The following is a 20779-nucleotide window of genomic DNA, read 5'->3' on the forward strand; positions in this document are numbered from 1 at the left end:
GATTTCATACGTTAGCCAAAGTCCATGAGACCGAGTTAAAAATGTATTTAGTTTGTGTAGGTAGAGAGCAATACCAGTGATAACGTAATTACACACACACTGCTCATAATTGTTTATTTTTTTAATGCTGAAATAGAATGAGAGCCGTTCTCCAAAATCAACAAGATTCTGCCTGCAGTGCATTTTGGTCTACAGAGACCACTATCAGTAGAGAATTCTTGTGTTAAATATTTCTTCCTCAAGGTCCAACATATTTACTGTTTGATAATTCATATACTCAGAAAATACATATCAATTAGCTGTGCAAAAATCATATATATTACCTGATGCCAGTGCAATTATATTATGGCTTGCTAGGCACAGGGATAAGACAACACAACATCAATGTAAGAAATTCAGGGATGAGTTTGTCACTAAATGCTGTTTTCTATCCTTGATAAAGATGCCCTTGCTGTAGAAGTAAGGTTGTTAGAGGCCCTTTTTAAAGCTCTCCACTGAGCACAGCACCACTTTTGAAATGCCCTACTTTCCCCTTTTCTTCCCTCCTTCTTTCTGTCAGTGTTCCAGTGGCTGCAGGAGACGTACGAGAGAGCCAACTCAACAACAGATGCATGCAAATGAATAGTAATTAAACAGAAAATCATCTCTACCCTAATTCATTCACTGAATAATGAATGCAGGATAATAAGTGTGCAAGTGTGTGTGTGGAGTATTGCATTGGAGATCCGCTGCGGCCGCAATGCGCTAATTTCTCTGTGATTTATTAATTTGGTTTATGATGTGATAAAATGAGTGTGACACCCCAGCGATTTGGCTTCTTGTCTGCAGTGAGATGATAATAAGAAACACACCACATCCACTTATGTCGTTTAGTTTGCACACTGAACAAGTTTAACTAAATCACAGACGTTTCTATCCCTGTTACTACAAACCAGCACAGGTACAGACATACACACTATCAAACATCCCTCCTGCAAAGAGCTTGATACATCCACGTCCCTTCTGGAAGCCCTGCTGCTGAAACAATCTCAAATCAATGGCTGCCACTGAGACCTAATAAAAGGACTTTAAAATAAAATAACAAGTGTGTTATTATGATGCTTCATGAAACATTTAGATCAGTTTGCGTGGTAGTTTGCGTGGTCTTCAAGTTGGTGTTGCACTGCTGTTTTACTGTGAAAGATATTGACTAGTGTATTTTTCTAAACTGTAGTTGCATGTTTGACCTCAGTTATACTCAGAGGAACACCCACAGATGTGAGCAGATGTGAAATTAAGCACATGGCTCGGTCACTGTCGGGCACGGAGATGTGTTTAGGTAGATCAGAGGACAGGAAACAGGCAGGGAAAGTATTTAGCTCATCTCAAAAAACAAATGGTGGACGTGTCTGAAAACGCCCTAAAAATCTCGGGGAGAAGAATATCAGCATCCTCAGGAAGCAGCTGTCAAAACACGCCTGCTCACCACCAGCCCTCTGACAGATGGCCTCTTATAGCCACAATGAGGCTGCCTGATGAGAGATGGAGAAATGCGCCGCTAGTCAGATGTTCAGGCACGTGCAGAGATATTGGTCTGCATGTGCACCGCTGACACACACACGCACATGCACAGCGTCCAGAGGCATAGACACACATTTCTGTGGTAATATGTTGAATAAACTGAATTCCGTCACTAATCTGAGTCACAGAATCTTTTACCAATCCCCGAAACCCTAATTCCACATCCTACTCTCATGCTGACTTGCAGCGACAAATGATTTCATTTTGCAATCAAGCCATGAATACACTCATGCGACCTTCAACGCGCCACACAGACAATTGAAAGCCCTGTTATTTCAACACCAAATCACCAGCCTCGTATTTACCCAATTTTAACTACATCAGAGTAAACAGACTAGCACACAATGGTGACAAAATGCAACACACACCACCAGCGGTCTAAAATAACACTGGAAGTCTCTGCCTCTCTTTTAGCAGGAATGCTGAGAGGGTCGTTCAGGTCTGAGAGTGCATGGCCGACACACCTACGCTCTGAATCATGCACAGCCAGCCTTTGTTTCGTCTCTGTGGTGTTTACATGTGTGGGAGGTGGTGGCAGTCTTCAGGGTGTTTCTAATTATTGTTTGTTTTGTCCGCTATATTGTAAAATCATTCTTCAGGAAAAAAACACAATAAAGTCAAAATTTTCTTTCCTTCACCACAACTTGCCCTCTTCGGTTTCTTCCCCTCCACCCCTTTTTTTGTTATTCCTAATACTTCCTCTCTTTATTTGCCTTTTATTTTCCAGCCCTAATCACTTCCTTCCTTTTTCTGTTCTCTCTCCCCTTCAGTTTATTTCTACAACTTAAAAAAATATGACTCACTTCTTGTACTCGCTAGTGCAAGCTCTTTTCCTGTGAACAGCCCCTGACACACACACACACAAACCCATGTGCATACATACACACGCACACACACACACACTTTGTCACACAGACACAAACACACTATTTAAAGAGTCATTGTGCTCATAGAGATAAGCCCCAGCAGCCAGAGCGCCACAAAGCTCCTGATAAGGTACATTCTCCAAAACCTGCAACTAAATTTACTATGAAAATCACAGATATAAGACAAAAACCTTGCGGACATTTCAGTTTGATATCCTGCCTGCTTTAGAGAAAAATTCAGCATAATTTCAGATTTCTTTATTCTTGCTGTATATAAGAAAATAAATCCCTAGAGCTAGAATTTAAAGGTGTCTCTACTTCTAAGTTCCTTAAAGAAGCAGCTGCTTGAGAAAGCTTCAATATTCGAGTGACCGTGGGGTTTTATGCGCTATATTCACAGTGATCCGCTCCTCATTTCTGAGTTCTGAATAACAAAGTATTTCTCCACGGCGTCAGAAACCTGCATGATGCTACAGTAGATGTGACAGATGGAGGACACGGCAAATAAAGGATAAACCCAAAAACCAGAGAGGCCAAAAAAATACAATGATTCACATTGTGATAACAAGGATGGAAAGAGGGAGAGAGAGAGAGAAAGAGGGGGCTAAAAGAAAAAAAGACAACAAAACAACACAACCACATCAGCCAAAATGACATGTTATTGTCAGGACATGCATCAAAAACCAAACAGAAATATACAAGGCAGGTGTATATTCTGTCATGTTTGGACCCAATAAAGCCACACCAACGGTAGACAACAAGGATATATAAGGTTTACATCTAAAGAGAGAGCACATGAGAGCGTAGAGTACCTATTTATGGGAGGACTGTCACTGGATGACACGACACACTCACAGCGAGGGAGGGAAGTCCCGGTCGAGCAGCCAACCAATGAGAACAAGAGAGGGGAGAGGATTCGGTGAATTGGGGACGGAGGGACTGGGTGGGAGGCTGTCAAAGCTCGGAGATTTGAAGGCTCTGGAGTCGTTTGGTTTGATAGTCAGGATAGTCTAATACCCACCATCGGCCCACATGGGTGACTAACTGTTGACTTGCTGTTCTGGGGTCACTGAGCAGCAAGTCCTAATAAAAGTGTATTTACATATCACAAGATATGAATATAATATATCATATCCCATAAAAAAAAACTAGAAGCAAATTACATATAATGGATTACGATTCAATACAGCTTCCACTTTATGCCCCAAGTCCACTGGGCGATACCGATTTGTCCAGTTTGAAGTGAGTAAATGGAGGTGGGGAATTTTATATACATTGTAATATTCACACATGAAGTTTTCTTATATTCCCTTTAAGGAGTGAGAAGTTAGGGGATCTCGTGCACTCCAAAAATTCAACATTTGCATTCGATTGTTTCTTCCATATTAAGGCAAAGCCAAAAAAGTTAAATTGAGCTTCTTGACTCACTTAAAAAACAAAAAAAGGTCTGTGTAAAAGCATGAGTGTAGTTGAGGCCAACAGTAAAGACTGAGGACATGTGTGCGCGGTATGCACACTAAGTCCGCCTCTTAACTTCACACATTTCAGGCTCAACTCAGAGAGACCTGCGCCTGGGGGAATGGAAAGGCTTCATGCCATTCCAGAGGATATTGTCTTTCTCAATAAAGACACTGACAGACAAGCAGTAGTAATATACATCACTACAACAGCTGGTGAGTGCTGAGGAGTGTGCCGAGCACGATTGTAGTTGGATATCAGATTTAACTGTCATTTTAAACTCATTATATTTTATGTAATATCCTCTTTGATTTTACCATGACAGCCTTATCATGAAACAGTTATAATTATACCCTTGGGGTCAGCAGGATTACAAAAACAAATATGTAATTGGACAAATAATTTTGACCTAAAGACATTTTCCTGCTTAGTGTCATTGCAGTGAGTCCCAGTTATAAAAAGCTCCAAGACACAAGCGTGCGAAACTCCAGTTAAACACACAAGCCTTAAACCATTCTTGGGTAAATATATACCATGTACCCAATTCAGTCATTCAGGTCATGGTATCTTCAGGAATTGTACATGTGTACATATTGTAGGTAATTGGATACAAGCAAGTCCAGTTGCCTGTGTAAACATGTACAATCCTCAAAACACTTTCCCACTGGTCTCAGGCTCTTGGCCCTCTCTATATCTCTAGGGGAAATGGCAGCATGCCACGGAACCTGCTTGTCGTCATACAGCAGGTGCTACTGTAGCATTCTATGGTGAAGGCAGAGCCAGTCTTAGTTGGAGAGGAATGGATCTTACTTCTAATGAACTTCTCCGTCATTAATTATACAAGCCACTCTCATCAAAAGGGCTTTTAATAGCAGGAGAGGTATTCATTATTACTGTGTGTGTGTGTGTGTGTGTGTGTGTGTGTGTGTGTGTCTGAAGTGGAAATAAAACCTAACTGTGAGATTGTCAGTGAGTTATTTAGAATATTTTCCAAGTCTCCTCAAGCTGGAATTCCGTCAGTGATCAATGTCAACCGCATCAGGTCATCTCTGATGTGTGGCAAGCATCAGTTTCACTTGTATAAGAATCCAGTGCAACGCATTTAGGTTTTAGTCACATTAACCTTAACAGAATTTGTTTTTATCCCGTAAAGTTAAAATATATAGTCTTATTATAAATTCTAGATACGATGTTATGTATTTGCTTGGTTATGGACTTATGGCAAAGTCAATTGGAAAAAAAAAATCATAAAAACCCTTTAAAATTCAAACCCATACATTAGATTTGTCCTGCATTTATTTGCTTCAGTAGGAATCATCCCTTGTGTTGGTGTTCTTTTTTTTTTTTACATATATAATTCAAAACTACACCAAACCAATGAAATAACATCAGAGAAAGCACTTTTATGAGACAACACAGAGAAGACTGTGGAACAAAAAGAGGCGTACCTTAAAGGCATACTTGCGACTGATGTGGTCCTCGGGTCCCACGGATGAAATGACATAGCTTGGCAGAGGAATACTGCCTAAGACCGATTCCTCTCTGCTGTCTGGAGAGAGAGAAAGAGAGAGATGGTGGGAGGTGTGAGGGGGGAAAGGGAGGGAAAGAGTTGATTATCAGGGTGAGGAAGGTGAGAGAAGGAACAGATGAGATACGGAGGAAAGAAGGCAGTAAAGGGTTAAATATCACTCGTCACCCACTAATTTCATCACTGGATGCCACCAGTATCATAACACTCACATGCTGTCATTCGCACCACCGTGTTGTGCCAGGCAGTAAATGACCACTCAGGAATCTCAATGCCACAGAGCTGATGCCTGCCTGCTCTGTCTGGCAGGGCGCCACCATTCCTCTGCGCTGTCCCATCCACTTCAAAAGCTGGAAAAACATTTGTTCTTCCATATTTGTACGGACCCTCAACTTTTACCTTAACGTCTTAACTCTAAAATAACCCTCCGAAGAACAATGTTCTCACTTTCCACAAACGTCCTCACGCTCAAGGTCTAAAACTAAAATTGGTCTTTACAAAGGGAGGAGCGACATGCCATTACAGTTGGTCCTAGGTTAATTAAATCATGCGTCCATATATAAATAGATCTTCTGACTGTTTGTTTTCGTCTGAACATTGTGGCAGCTCTCTAGAATGTGCACATGCATTTCTGTGTTTCTGTGAGCATGACGTGATAGCTGCATCGTAAAATGTGCCACTGGTCTGACAAAATGTGTGTGCGGCTGGGCGGCATCCGTGCCTGTGTGTGTGTTCGGGTTAAGAGGTGATAAGGCGGTACTGTGGATAAAAGGGGCAAATGGTTAAAAATAATTCAAGGACCTTTAGAGGAGACATTCCCTAAATGGTGGGCCGAGACGTTGAGGCCTGTCTATCTGCTGAGCTCTGTGTGTCTCACTCACACATACACAAACACACACTGAGCAGACCAGACTGTGACAAGTGGAGTTAGATTAAATCCAAACAGCACAAGAATGGAAGACCCTGCCACTTAACCAAAAGAAAAGACCATATCCAGGAATTTTGAAATATGGAGATCATACAGTGCCTTGCATAAGTATTCACCCCCTTTGGACTTTTCTACATTTTGTCATGGTATAACCACAGATACAAATTTATTTCATCGTGAGTTTATGTAATGGACCAACACAAAGTAGTGCATCATTTGAGAGTGGGGGGAAATATTACATGGATTTCACAATTATTTACAAATAAAAATCTGAAAAGTGTTGAGTGCATATGTATTCACCCCCTTTACTGTGAAACCCCTAACAAAGATCTGGTGCGACCAATTGCCTTCACAAGTCACATACTTAGTAAATAGGGTCCACCTGTCTGCACTTTAATCTCAGTATAAATACACCTGTTCTTTGACGGACTCAGAGTTTGTTGGAGATCATTACTGAACAAACAGCATCATGAAGACGAAGGAGCTCACCAAACAGGTCAGGGATAAAGTTGTGGAGAAATATGAAGCAGGGTTAGGTTATAAAAAAATATCCAGAGCTTTGAACATCTCTCTGAGCACCATAAAATCCATCATAAGAAAATGGAAAGAATATGGCACAACCGCAAACCTACCAAGAGGAGGCCGTCCACCCAAACTGAAGAGTCGGACAAGGAGAAAATTAATCAGAGAAGCAACCAGGAGGCCCATGGTTACTCTGGAGGAGTTGCAGAGATCCACAGCTGAGGTGGGAGAATCTGTCCACAGGACAACTATTAGTCGTCTACTCCACAAATCTGGCCTTTATGGAAGAGTGGCAAGAAGAAAGCCATTGTTGAAAGGGATCCATAAAAAATCCTGTTTGGAGTTTGCCAGAAGCCATGTGGGAGACACGGCAAACATGTGGAAGAAGGTGCTCTGGTCAGATGAGACCAAAATTGAACTTTTTGGCCTCAATGCAAAACGCTATGTGTGGCGAAAACCCAACACTGCCCATAACCCTGAGCACACCATCCCAGCAGTGACACATGGTGGTGGTAGCATCATGCTGTGGGGATGCTTCTCTTCAGCAGGTACAGGGAAACTGGTCAGAATAGAGGGAAAGATGGATGGAGCCAAATACAGGGAAATCCTTGAAGAAAATCTGATGCAGTCTGCAAAAGACTTGAGACTGGGGCGGAGGTTCATCTTCCAGCAGGACAATGACCCTAAACATACAGCCAGAGCTACAAAGGAATGGTTTGGATTAAAGAATGTTAATGTCTTAAAATTGCCCAGTCAAAGCCCAGACCTAAATAGAGAATCTATGGCAAGACTTGAAGATTGCGGTTCACAGACGGTCTCCATCCAATCTGACTGAGCTTCATCTTTTTTGCCAAGAAGAATGGACAAACCTTTCCATCTCTAGATGTGCAAAGCTGGTAGAGACATACCCCAAAAGACTTAAAGCTGTAATTGCAGCGAAAGGGGGTTCTACCAAGTATTGACACAAGGGGGTGAATAATAATGCACCCAACAGATGTCAACTTTTTTGTTCTCATTATTGTTTGTGTCACAATAAAATTTATTTTGCACCTCCAAAGTACTATGCATGTTTTGTTGATCAAACGGGAAAAAGTTTATTTAAGTCTAGTTGAATTCCAGTTAGTAACAGTACATAATGGAAAAAGTCCAAGGGGGGTGAATACTTATGCAAGGCACTGTAACTCAAAATTTCCAAAGATCACTAGCACTTATGAGAAACTCCTTTAAACTCTTGTAAGGGGCTCAATAGATCTCCTCTGCCAACCGCGAAGTGACAGCAGTCATCTTTGAGGGCAAAAGCTAGATCACAAAATTTTTTTTATGATGAAGCATTTGACTTCAATGGCCGTTCCTCTTTCATTAAGCCAGAATAAAGAACGAAGAGCTCATACAAATTCAAGAGCCAACAAGGAGAGAGACAGGCAGCAAGCAGAGGAGGAACAACAAGCTGCTGCAGAGGTGTGAGTGTAACTTCTTGTTGAGCGAGACATGGGTAATATGGCCAGACTGTAAGTAAATGCCCATTTTCAGCCAACTAATATTTCAGCCTTTTATTGGTGAAAAAAATGTACTTTAATGATATTTCATGGTGTGTTGCAGATGCCCCATACGATTACATTCTAGCCATTGTCGCTGTCTTGCAGCTTCTGGCAGAGACAATCTATCTGATAAATTCAAAGGAGTTTATCATTCGATTACACACGCTCATTTATTAAGACAGGGTCCAGGCGGGAAAAAATACCCTAATTCCCCTTTCAGATCCTCACATCTGAGGAGAATATGCGGCAATTTGATCAAATTAAATATCTGCGACTTCAATTTCAGCCAATCAACAGTACACATTCAGCTCTTATTGCTCAAATTGGATCAACTGTTCTTCCTGATACCCTCATTTTCATATTTTTTCCTTACGCGTGTTGTCTGACGAATGAAATAATGGATTTAGTTAAAAAAAAATGAAATGAGTAAGTTTGTGATTAACGTTGATTCGAATACCAAATTTCAAGGGAAAACAGAAAACATCAGACATTGAAGGCAACAAAATAGCAAGAGGAGATCGGGTTGTTTGTCTAACAACATGACATGAGTGGTGCTGCAAGACAGATCGAAAGTCCTCCCGTTGAGAGCAGAAACCTTTGAAATACAAGATAAGAAAAATCAGAGCATCGATTTCATCCTCCTGTCGAGGTGAGGAGGTTGACGAGTTTGTCCTAAAAGGTCCAGTGAGGACGATGGATATATAAAAGAACAGGGAGGCAGGTAAACACAGACAGCGAATGGAGAGGGATGCCGATGGATTGTGTGTGTGTGAGCATGTGTATCAACTATAACCCACTGAGAGCAAGATCCGATTGATGCCCACCCAGAATCATTTTAAGGTTAATATCTTAAAGTAACAGAGGAACCCAACAGTTCCCACGATGAGCTGGTAGGGTGCACTATATTTTGTGAAGGGGTCACTGACTAGCTTTGTTGAGAGCTTGCAACACTTTTTCATGTACATGTGTGGTTGGCTCAGTTGTCATGGGGACGCTTGTGTTGTCACCATTCAGGCTGGATTGACAGTGATGTGTACGGGTGTCAGGACGGATCTGTGCAGCTGTTGAGGACACATCGCAGCTGGCGTGCGCTTCCTCACCGATCTATGCTCACAGCTACATTATGTCCCGCTGCCTTCGGAGTTTGTGATGGTTCCACTTTTTCATGTTGCAGCCACAACTGGCTGTGTGACCATGGCAACCGCACGCACCACAACCCCACAGTGAGTGAAACGATAAAGGAGCTGGTTTACACATCTTCACCAGCAGCGAACACACAGATCAGAGGAACCGAGTTGGTGCAACATCAACTTCAAAGTCTGATTATGTTCCCTGGGGGAAGGAGTAACATCCATGACGCAAAACTATAGTAACACATATATTTACCACTTTCAGAAATCTGTCTGTCTGTCGCGATGTATGAGGATTGCATATCTCGAGGAATCTTCATGTTATCAACGACACACTTGGCATGTGGATTGTTAAGAGCCCACGGAAGTAAAGTGTGGTACACATCATTATGAGTGACGTTGATCAGAACAACAGCATGTTTACTACACCTGGCCCATTCACATTCACAGCAACAACATTTCAGGGTTCTGTGAACTGAGACGAGCTTCACTGAACTTTGAATAAACAGATAAACAGCTCTTTGTGCAGCAGCATTTTCAGACTAAAACAATCTCTGTCCAATGCGAGCATTTTGGCTCAAATCAGTTTTAATTCCCGTCCATACTAACATGCCTTAAATTCAGTTACACTGGACATTGGAATGCCAGTATACACAGAAATTGCTTGAATAACAGCTTGTCTCTTACACATGTAAGCAGTTGTATTATTGTACAATACAGAACTTAACTGCACAACAGCTGTTAGCAAAGACAACAGGGTCAAGTTTGAAATTGACTATCCATGTTACGTTTTACACTAGTAGCCAAGGCTTATGCCGTTGTTTTCTTCCAGAAGGGGGTCATGTGATAGTTGGCTGACCAATCAGCGAAGGCTTCGTTATGACTCAAAAGACCCAATCAGCAAGTAGTTGTGAGAGTGTCATCTTTTCTAAACATCTCCGTTTCTACCTGCCTCTGAGTCTTAGCAAACCTAATCCAATTAGGCATGTTTAGAATAGGTACTAAACAAGTATAATCTCAATAACCATTTCCTCTATCATATACAACAGTCTGCTCTATTAGCTATGTTATGAGATTATACTTTATAGATAGCAGTAAACTGTGGTAAACAGGCTAGTTAAATCTGAGGTATCCACGAACTGTGCTAGTGTCTGTAGTTCTCCCTTCTTTCTCTGTGATTGTTGTTCTGTATAATAGTGAATTAATACATGTGTATAGTGGGAATACAAGGGAATACACTCCTATTCAGAGATTACTAAATCAGAAGTTACCTGGATGTAATGGGATGTGATCCAGCGGCTGAGGGAAACTTAATGCACTGATGAGTGATGTAGAAAGTCCCAGAAAAGGCTTATAGGCGAACCCTAATTTAAAATGGACTTAACTGCTCACATCTTGAACTGTATTATATTTTAAAGGCGAGTCTGTCATTTTGTCTTTGCCTAAATGAGTAGTTGTGGGGGGGCAGAGAAGAGAGAAAAATAAACAGACAGGCGATGGAGGTCATAGTGACTGAGAATATGAATCATTTTCTCCCACATGTTAGGTGCAGACAATATTAGAAAAAGAAGACCTTTGACTCACCTTTGTAATAGAACAGACAGAAATCAGCCAAAACGAACCACTTCCTCTTCCAAAGACGCATCCCAGAGCTGTCCTGCAGAGAGAGAGAAGGGGGGGGGGAGTGTAAGTAATGAATGAATGAATAATGAGATGGATGGTAGCACAGATAACGAGCAAAGACGAGACAGAAATCATGCATTGGAAAAGAGAGGGAATAATGAGAAGGATGAAGAGAGAGTTTGGAGAATAAAGAGACAGAAAGGGGCTAGCGAGGGACGGCGGCCACAGTGAGCAAACGGGGGTAATGAGAGCAAAAGTGAGGTGTACAGGGATAAAGAGGGTGAACAGGAAAGAGATCAGGGATGGGGAGGGATCATTTGTCCTCGTTCTGTGGCTCGCTGGGCCTGACTCGGCTGCTTTACTGCCTGCTTTGTCTTTAATGTTCTCTGGCTCATAATGGTGGCGTCAGAGGAGCAGAGGAGATACAGACGGGATGAAGTCACCTCCAACACAGATCTGAACTCGCTCTTTGGCTCAAGATGTATATAGCTACAACCGTGCTACCCAGTGTGTTTGTGTGGGGATGAGAGAGAGCAAATGGCTTGTGGTCCTGGTAGTGTGCACATGTATGTGTTTAACTGTTTGTGATAATTTATGTACACGCATATGCTTATGCCCACTAAGAATTGGGCCTAAGTCGTGTATGTGTGTGAGTGTGTGTGTCTTTTTCTTACCTCTTTAGGTAATTTTCAAGAGTAAACACGGATCTTGTCAGGTCCAGTTATAATAATAATAATAAAACAAAGCATCTTTCATATATAAAAAATGCACCTCAAAGTGCTTTACAAAGACATGAAATAAGATGTATAAATAAGAAACCATTACCCATAAAAGAAATTCTTAGGATAAAAAAAAAAATTAGCAAAAGGTATAAAAGTAGTTAAGAAAATATCTGACCTCAGTAGAACCCAGTGGCCCAGTAGTCCTAATGTGGCTTAACTTTGTTTCTGGAGTCCTACTTAAGGTTAGATGTAAGTTGTGATTTACAGTGAGGTTAAGATTTGGATTAGGCAAGATAACTGCACAAACCTGTGTACGTGTGTGTGTGTGTGTGTGTGTCTGTAAGACTCACCATGTGGTCATTAAAATACAACAGAAACATCATTATTTGTCTAGTTATGGAGGCCAGGCACTTTCCAGTGGTCCGATGCCAACAAAAGATATTTTGAGTAAGACTTAAAATAAACACAGAGTCTCCAGTAATAGCCTGTTTGTGATCAACAGCAGGTGTTCTCTACTGCCAGAGCACAAATAAATAATAATGTAGCCTGAAAAAATTTAACAAGGCCATTGGAGGAAATGTTGCTAGGACTCATCCTGTGCTGGTGCTGGGTAGGAGGCAAACACACAGGCTTGACTGTCGGGGACTAAGGTCCAGAGGAAGGTACCTGGACATTGTATAGTATTAATTATATAACATGGTATTAATGACTGATCTTGTTGCCACATGAATAAATAATGAATTATATGAATGACTCGATTAGCTAGTGGACTGAAAATATTCTGATACTCTTTTCACTGATCCCAGCTCCATTTGTCTTGTATAAAATCATTCCTGTGAACTCAATACAAAACACAGTGGAAGATGTCAATTTTGGACTTTTGAAGGTTATGACGGGGATTTTTCACCATCTAGAATATCACAAAACACATTAAGTATAATTTTAGACAGTATCCATCTTCGCCTTTTCTAGCACGAAAAGGTAAATAGTTCTGGTAGAAAAAGTTGTATCATTAAAAAAAGACAATGATCTACATCATTATTTTAAGACTGCATATGTATTGCAATATTAATATGTATATAGATCAAATATAATCTGTAGGTGAAAATTGTATTTTAAAGTTTTGCCCAATCAATGAAAAAAGCTCTTTATGCATCATGGATTATTCAGGTCATATTAAATTAAGTAAAAAGATAAGTAAATATTTGCAGAATGCATTTACAAGACAATACCTTGAGTTTTCCTATCATTCCATCCATACAATAACTCTGCCTGTTAGTGTGTCAAGGGGATTAGAACCAATGTTTTCCTACCATTTTCATTCTAAACCCTTCATCTATTATGTAATACTGTTGCATACATGCCTATACTATGATGTTTTCCTTTTTGTTTTTGAGACATTATGCTTTCCAGGATTCAGTTCAGCTATGACCTGCTAACACACCACACGTCTACAAGCTGTGGTTTCCCTGTTGAAACAATACATTTGATTATGTTTGTGACCTGTTTTTGAGAAATTAAAAATTATAGTTGTTGCATGAGCAATCTTAATTTTTGGAATATGGTAAAGAGAAAGGAGCGTGTTGCTAGTGTGTGTGCATCCTCACCTGTTTGTACAACCATCCTCGGACCACCACAGGTACATTGGGATTCCTCTTAATGGCCTGGTCTCTCTTCCCAAAGCTGTGCACCTTGCCACTGGACCGGGAGCCCTGCACACACAAACAGCTCCTTGTTTTGTCTTGGTTGGTCTGACTCTTGTTCAGCGTCACCCTGTTCTGTGTCATATTCATTCACTTCATGCTAATTTCTTGACTGCATTTGTGTTGTGTGTAAAGTGCAATGTCTGAATGACAAATTATATTGCTGTAAAGAGGGAGATTATGGATATAATAGAGCATATATGAAAGGATAGTCACTTTTGATAAATTACATATATATTTTATCTACCAGCTCTGACCTCTGTTGATAGTTGTTGAATTTAACCACTTTTCATCCGGCACCAATGATACAATGGAAAATTAAACTGGAAATGGAATCTTTTATTTTGTACAACATATGTATAAACCTTTACTCTCCCCTGACTAAGGGCAACCAGATTCCTGGCCCATCTCCTATGATACTCACTAGCGCAGCTATTTTTTTATCAACCCAAACAATAATTTTCCTGGATAACTCGAATAATTCATTCCATAAATATAATGTAGAAAAAGGACAAGTAAGTCTCGACGAAATCATTACAAAAAAAGGAAAATTACAATGTTAGAAGCCACCTGAGCATCTTGACTTAACCTGTCCAGCTGAGGTCTATTAATAGAGTTTAAATGTCTGATTGCATTTCCTGCTTTTCTTTATTTAACTATAATGATGTCAAATGTATTTACAACATCTGAGGAAATGACAATGATTCACTCAGCAAGCCATGACATTCTTGCTTTATTATTATGTTAGTGTGTGTGCGGCAGCTCTACAGAGCTGGCAAACGAACTTACATACACCATTCACATATTCATGAAATCACATTACACCATTGCATATTCGGAAACCTCGGAAGAAACCTCGGAAGAATGACACACACACACACACACACACACACACACACACACACACACACACACACACACACACACACACACACACACACACACACACACACACACACACACACACACACACACACACACACACACACACACACACACACACACACACACACACACACACACACACGTACACACACACACATACAAGCCCTGCCCCAACCCTCACACTGTTATTATAATAAAAGATTTGGTGTGACGGCTGCATGATTTTGTGTGTGTATGTGTGTTTGTTTGTGTTTATGGCAGCAGCACTGGGAGGCAATCACAGCTGGAAAACAGCAAACACACTCGTTAATTAGAGGAAAGCTGTTTGCCGAAGCATGATTCAAAGACACAGAGCAGCTCCCATCCTGTCACATTGAAGTCCCTTAACTGTAAAAATACCGTACGTGTGTGTCCATGCATTGTGATAGGTTTCTCTTTCCCTGTACATCGGTATCTGCAAATATTCTGTGTGCGTGCAAGTATCTGTGTGTGTGTGTGATGCAGTGGTCTATTTTTAGGCCAAAGGTAATTTTGTAGAACAGGCTCTGGTCCCTGTTGCAAAGTAGCCCTCTGTCTTGTAAGTGAGATACACTGTTACTTAAAAGGCACACGATGAGACAACCTAAAAGCCTAGAGAGGCAAGTCTGACACCTGTGGGTTGCCGGTTCAAGTCCCCTGTCAGACAAGAATGATCTAGGATGGTAAGGTAATTAAACAGGAGTAGTGCTTTCCCCTCCCTTTTTAAATCCATTTGTCCTTACACAAGACACCTAATCCAAATCTGTTCAAGTGGATCTGATCAGTGGTTAACATCATCTAAACATGGCAGCTGACTCAATCTGGATTACTTCAATCGACTTTATGATTTGATGACTGGTAAAGTCATCTATGAAAAATCCATCCATCAATCAATACATTCCATTCATTATCTATACTTTACTATGCGTATCTTCTAAAGGTTAAGGTTGACGCTGGAGCAGACACAAGGAGAATATGCAAACTCAACACTGAGAGACCCTGCCCTAACCCCGAATTCAAATCAGGATCCTTTTAGCCGTAAAGCAATTAATGAAGGACAAACGACAAACATTATCCGATTCAAGTTTTGAGCTTCTTAATGATTTAAATATGATATCTATGTTGGTTTAAACTATTGATTTAAGTTTGATTGATTTAGGCTTTTGGACATTATGACATCGGGAGCATTGTATTAAATTCACAATTCCTATAAACAGAAAGGAAATACATCTAATTTAGGCTCTTGGAAATTTGTGATGATTAAATGTAAAAAAAACAAAACAGATTCATTAGTGATACAAATTACTTGAGGATGTGGTTTATTTCCCATGATAAATTAGATTGAATAGATGCTGAGATATTTCCCTGCTTGATCTGCTAGTGATCATCCGAGGATGACAAAGTCATTTGGATTCACCCTCAAGGGCTACATGGATATCCATCTATCCATCCATCATCTATACTGCCTATCCTTCAGGGGTCACAGGGGATCTGGAGCCAATCCTAGCTGGCGAGAGGCGGGTTACATCCTGGTCAGGTCACCAGCCTGTATCAACCAAATTTATAACAGATTCACCCCCTTAGGACCCTAGCCAGGCCGATGGCGTGTCTTAAAAATTGCGTATTTCAGGACTTTCAAGGTTGGGGTCAGGACACAAAGTGATATCCTGAAGAAGTGGGCTTTTAAATGCGAGCTGCTAAGCATATAGTTTTTTACTTATTCATCTGTGTGAATCTAAGTCTTGTATGGTCAACAAACAGAAACAAAATCCAAAACCAGAAAGCCCAAAACAGAAAATCAGGATCACTGAAAGAAATGTGTGTTGGTCAAACAGAAGCAAATCACAGCATTACTGTGTTACTTTTATATATTTTTTACTTTCTCGCTTTTTCCAATCCTATAATCTATGACTGAGCAAAGAAACATTGTGTGAGTATTTACTATAATTAAATGTCTTAGTTTTAATGCTCAAATCGCTCAATGTTAAGGAGCCAATAAAACTAGCATTTTCAAATACTGAGGCAGGGAACTGAAGAGGCACATTAATTCATAAAACAGCCTGGGACCCAGAGGGATCATCTAAATGACTCTGACTTTGATAATTCCCAAGGAAGTTGTGCAGACTTATCAACACCACATGACTAAATATGCAGACAGACACAGAAACAGAGAACACAAGTGCTCAAAGGAGAATTTTGACACACAACTCGTGGGGGAAATGGGTTGATTTCAGTCCTGGCGTCGTCTCTGATGTTGGCGGAATGAATGCGACTTGCTCAAAAACTAGGCATATTTCTTGATGGCGGGGGACAGAAATTACTCATCTCTCCCGCCCTGAGACGGAATTCTTTTTGTTAAGGGTTTCGTTTGTCAGAATGAGGCTTCTTCTCTTTGATGGCAGGGGTGATGAGCCAGAGCACCTGAGAGGGCTGCAGGCCAAGAAAACACGGGGGCGTGGAGATGGCAATGGGCCATTGTGATGGATGCCCTGTCATCTCTGTACCGCACCCGATGACACGTGTTCAATCTCAGTCCCGTGGCACCTGTTGATGGGGCAGGGTGAGATTTCACGCCACTGTGGAGCTGGGTATGTGCATGTGTGCGAGTGAGTTAAAAAGAGAGTGGGATTCAGACTGAAAGAAAAAACGTGTCAGGGAGCAAGAGTGAGCCAAGGATAATGGATAATCAAAATAGGATTTTAGCTTTTTCAGTTCCTGTCAGGAACTATTGCAAAAACCCAGATTGCAGTAACTACATGAGATTCGTGCCATTTTTTCTCTTTATAATCATTATTACTTTTATTAACCTCTACAACAACCAGACTCAGTGTGGGCGGCCATTTGTAAAAATGACGTGCAGTGATTGGAACCAAATCGGCCTAATTTCAGAATTTCTAAATTAAAACCTGCAAATGTTGTTGAAGAATCCCCAAAATCCGGAAATACAGACGAATAAGTCACCAGAGGAGAAGCAACTGATATTTTCACTAAATAAAATGTCTAAACCACTGGAGCCTTTTATGAAAAAAAAAAATGACCCTCTGTACCACTTCCTGTCTGACACAGAGGTAACAGTCCACACCATATCTACCTGCCTAACTCCAGGTCCTGCTTTAATCAATATAGAAATACACTGAGCCCACTATCTCCAACCCTTCTACCATTACAGCCATGTGTCCTCATTCCTGTGAGCCTGTCAGGGATGCTGGTCAACCACAGAAGACCTCTAAAACCCCATTCATCAAAATCATCCACAGCGGATATTAGTCAGGAGAAAACTACTGATAACTGGGTCAATGAGTCAGAGGCCGACAAACAAGAGCGATGGCACTAGCACTGCCATCAAGACTATTAACTGTATTGTGTAGTGTAGAGTATATCTCATCTGCTTCTGACAAGAAGAAGAGGAGGAGTTAATTGGATATAACTATTTAAAAATTTTGGTTTAAGAGATAGACTTCAGAGAAGTTTTTCATATCAATTCACTGTTTTTAAGGTAAAGATGTTAAAAAAAACAACACCTCAGACTCCATTCACTTTTCCTCGATAGAAATATAAGACGTGGTCGATATAAAGTCGATAGAACTCATTCCATCCATGTTTGGACAGAAAACCCGAACAGCCAATGACAATGAGAAAAGCGCAGCACTGAACCAATCACGTGGCTGCAATAGAGTTACAGCCAAGTCAGAGTGTAAGAGCCCCTGCATCCATGCTAATGTTTGGGCTCCTGCATAGAGGTGGCCCACTCTCCATCAATGCATTAACTGAACATGATCTCTTCATGTTTTCTGCTACGTCCTGTATCTGTCAGAGTCTCCTGTCGGGAGTCTGCTTACCCCTCACTTTACACTTAAAGAATCTCAAGAAACACCATAACTGATCTGAAGTTATTAGGGCACCAACATGACTGACGTTTACTTTGTCTCTGTTTGATTCGCTTTAGAGTTTATGAGACCAACGTTTAATCCTGCTACACAACACAACAACAGGTTTAAAACGACTTGAACAATCCAGAAACAAGGTCAGATATCATCGTTTAACAACTAAATACATGTGATTATCAGTTTGTGTGTGAAAAGGGGCAGAGAAGAGCAGACCCACACACTCACACACATACACACTCCTTCAGACAAGTTCATTCCGCAGACTATGCTGCAACATGTGTTTAAACCTCAATATTGGGTACAATCATAAATATGGATTGAGCAGGTTTTTATAAAGATCAGTTCTAAGTGTGAGTGAAATAAAATAGCAAGCAACATCCATTGCTTAATTGTTTGCTACAATGCTCCGTGTTGATATTGATTTAATGGTAAATGATCACAATGCACACATGTAACCATACATCATAGAGACTGGTGAAAAACCCTGGGTGTTTCCCCAACATGGTCATCCATAGTAAACTTAGTCATGCTCACAGCAAATGGACAATGAGCCTAACACTCACACACACACACACACACACACAAAAACACACACACACACTGACCTTGGAGCCAGAGGTGTTGTCCACAGTGGAGGAAGTGATGGTGGTCGAGGCCTCGCTGACCGTTGTGCTGGAGAGCTGCTCACCGGTGGGCTTGGACATCATGCGAGCTCCCTGTGGCCTGAACAACACACACAGCAAACATTTTTGATACAGTGCTTTTTCAAATTTAATATAAAATGTATATACATCCCCTGGACAGCCAAAATTTAATACAATTTCTTGTCTGTGTCTATTTTCCCTTTGTAACCTCAGGTTGGTGCAGAGCCATTACCTTACATGACCGTCTCACAACAGGAAGCTGATTGATGAATTTACAAACCAGAACTCACAGCAGAAAAATAAAGGTGCATACAGCAGCAAACTGCTATATGTAGTTCATAGTTCCTCCAAATGATAAATTATCACCAGTCCTTAATCCAAATGTAAACCAGACATATGAAACTCAGCATGTAAGGTCATTATTTATGTACCTGATCTAATCTGTATTATGTTTCATGATGGAAATAGTAGCATTCTTGTGGCTTCTTAATCCTTTTTATGCCTCACAAAGAGAGAAACAAAAAAGGGGGAGAGGTTTGACACAGTGTAGAATCAAATCAGAAAACCCCTGAGGAATGCTGGGTAAACATTTTCTAAAGATCTGTCACCTAACTACCCCAAATGATGTCATTACATAGCTGCTATTTCAAGGTCTGTTTCTTCCATAGATTTCCAGCTGGAGGGTGAAAAAATCATGACAACAAAAGGCAGATTTGGGAATTTGATTACTATGAATAAACCATAGAAATCCCTTATCTATAACGCTTATCCAGTGAAGGTTGCCGTGAAGGGGGCGAGAGCCAATCCCAGCTGACTGCAAGGTACACCCTTGACGTAGAGTTAAATATCTACTAAGGCTGACAGTTAATGTGGAGTCTCTGGACTGTGGGTGGAAGTCTGAGTGCCTGGAGAAAAACCCACGTAAACACGGGGAGATCATGCAAGCTAAACAAAGACAGACCCTGGCCGGAACGGGAGGAAACGTCTTGCTGTGAGGCTGCACCCCCGTGCCACTCTGCCGTTAATCCATCAATACAAAACAAATGTTGATAGGTTGATTGCAATCACTGAGTTCACTCCAGACTCATATTTGTATCATACCTGTTCTCAGACTGAAGGATTACATAATATGGCTTCCATCCATAGAGAACAGATGAGTTATTATAACTGAAAAATGCTTATCGCCTTCATTGGATTTGCATGAGCTGTTGGGTAAAAGCAGGAATGTGCAGCTTGTAATTCACGTGGATAGTAGCACAGTGACTGTAGTACCAAAAGAGCAGCATGAACAGGTTTGAACAAATAGTTACAGAGATACGTCATCTGTGGTTAGAGGATTTTGAATGAATGACCTACTCCACCTAACAAACTGTTGATGATCCAGACCAAGTGAATATGCTTAAATGAGTCATGCTCTAAAAAGACAAAGAAAGTTAGAGACACTAAAGAACCTGCTTTACCATCATGAATGGAGTAAGACACACACGTCAGAGTTCTTTATCTTTGCGTTTTTGTTTTGGAGTCTAAGACACTGTGCTCATGTTCCACTGTTTTCCAGCAGGTGCTTATCCATTGATTTATTTGCAAAGCTCACAGTGATATCCAGCAGACTTCAGCTCAAACTGATTTTCTAGCCTGCTACGTTAATAAAATATTAACGGATCTTCTTGTCTTCGTGTCTTTTCGACTGTGCATTAAGCTTTTGTTTTTAGCAGTTTTCAAATGAGAGGATGAGGAAAAACAAACACTGGCTGGAGATCACAGGCT

General features: G+C 40.8%; 1 protein-coding gene across 6 annotated transcripts in view; it reads right to left on the reverse strand.

The window, feature by feature from the left end:
* Positions 1–20779, reverse strand: part of LOC133954605 (pleckstrin homology domain-containing family A member 7-like) — a 114123-nt gene that overhangs the window by 22380 nt on the left and 70964 nt on the right. For all 6 annotated transcript variants that reach the window (XM_062389013.1, XM_062389014.1, XM_062389015.1 and 3 more), the window contains 4 exons: positions 18974–19091; positions 13483–13587; positions 11115–11187; positions 5333–5433 (listed from right to left, as the gene is read on the reverse strand). In XM_062389013.1, the coding sequence (XP_062244997.1) occupies positions 5333–5433; positions 11115–11187; positions 13483–13587; positions 18974–19091 (397 nt within the window). The remainder of the gene's footprint in view (positions 1–5332; positions 5434–11114; positions 11188–13482; positions 13588–18973; positions 19092–20779) is intronic.

This window comes from Platichthys flesus, chromosome 6, assembly GCF_949316205.1.
Source record: "Platichthys flesus chromosome 6, fPlaFle2.1, whole genome shotgun sequence".
NCBI lineage: Eukaryota > Metazoa > Chordata > Actinopteri > Pleuronectiformes > Pleuronectidae > Platichthys > Platichthys flesus.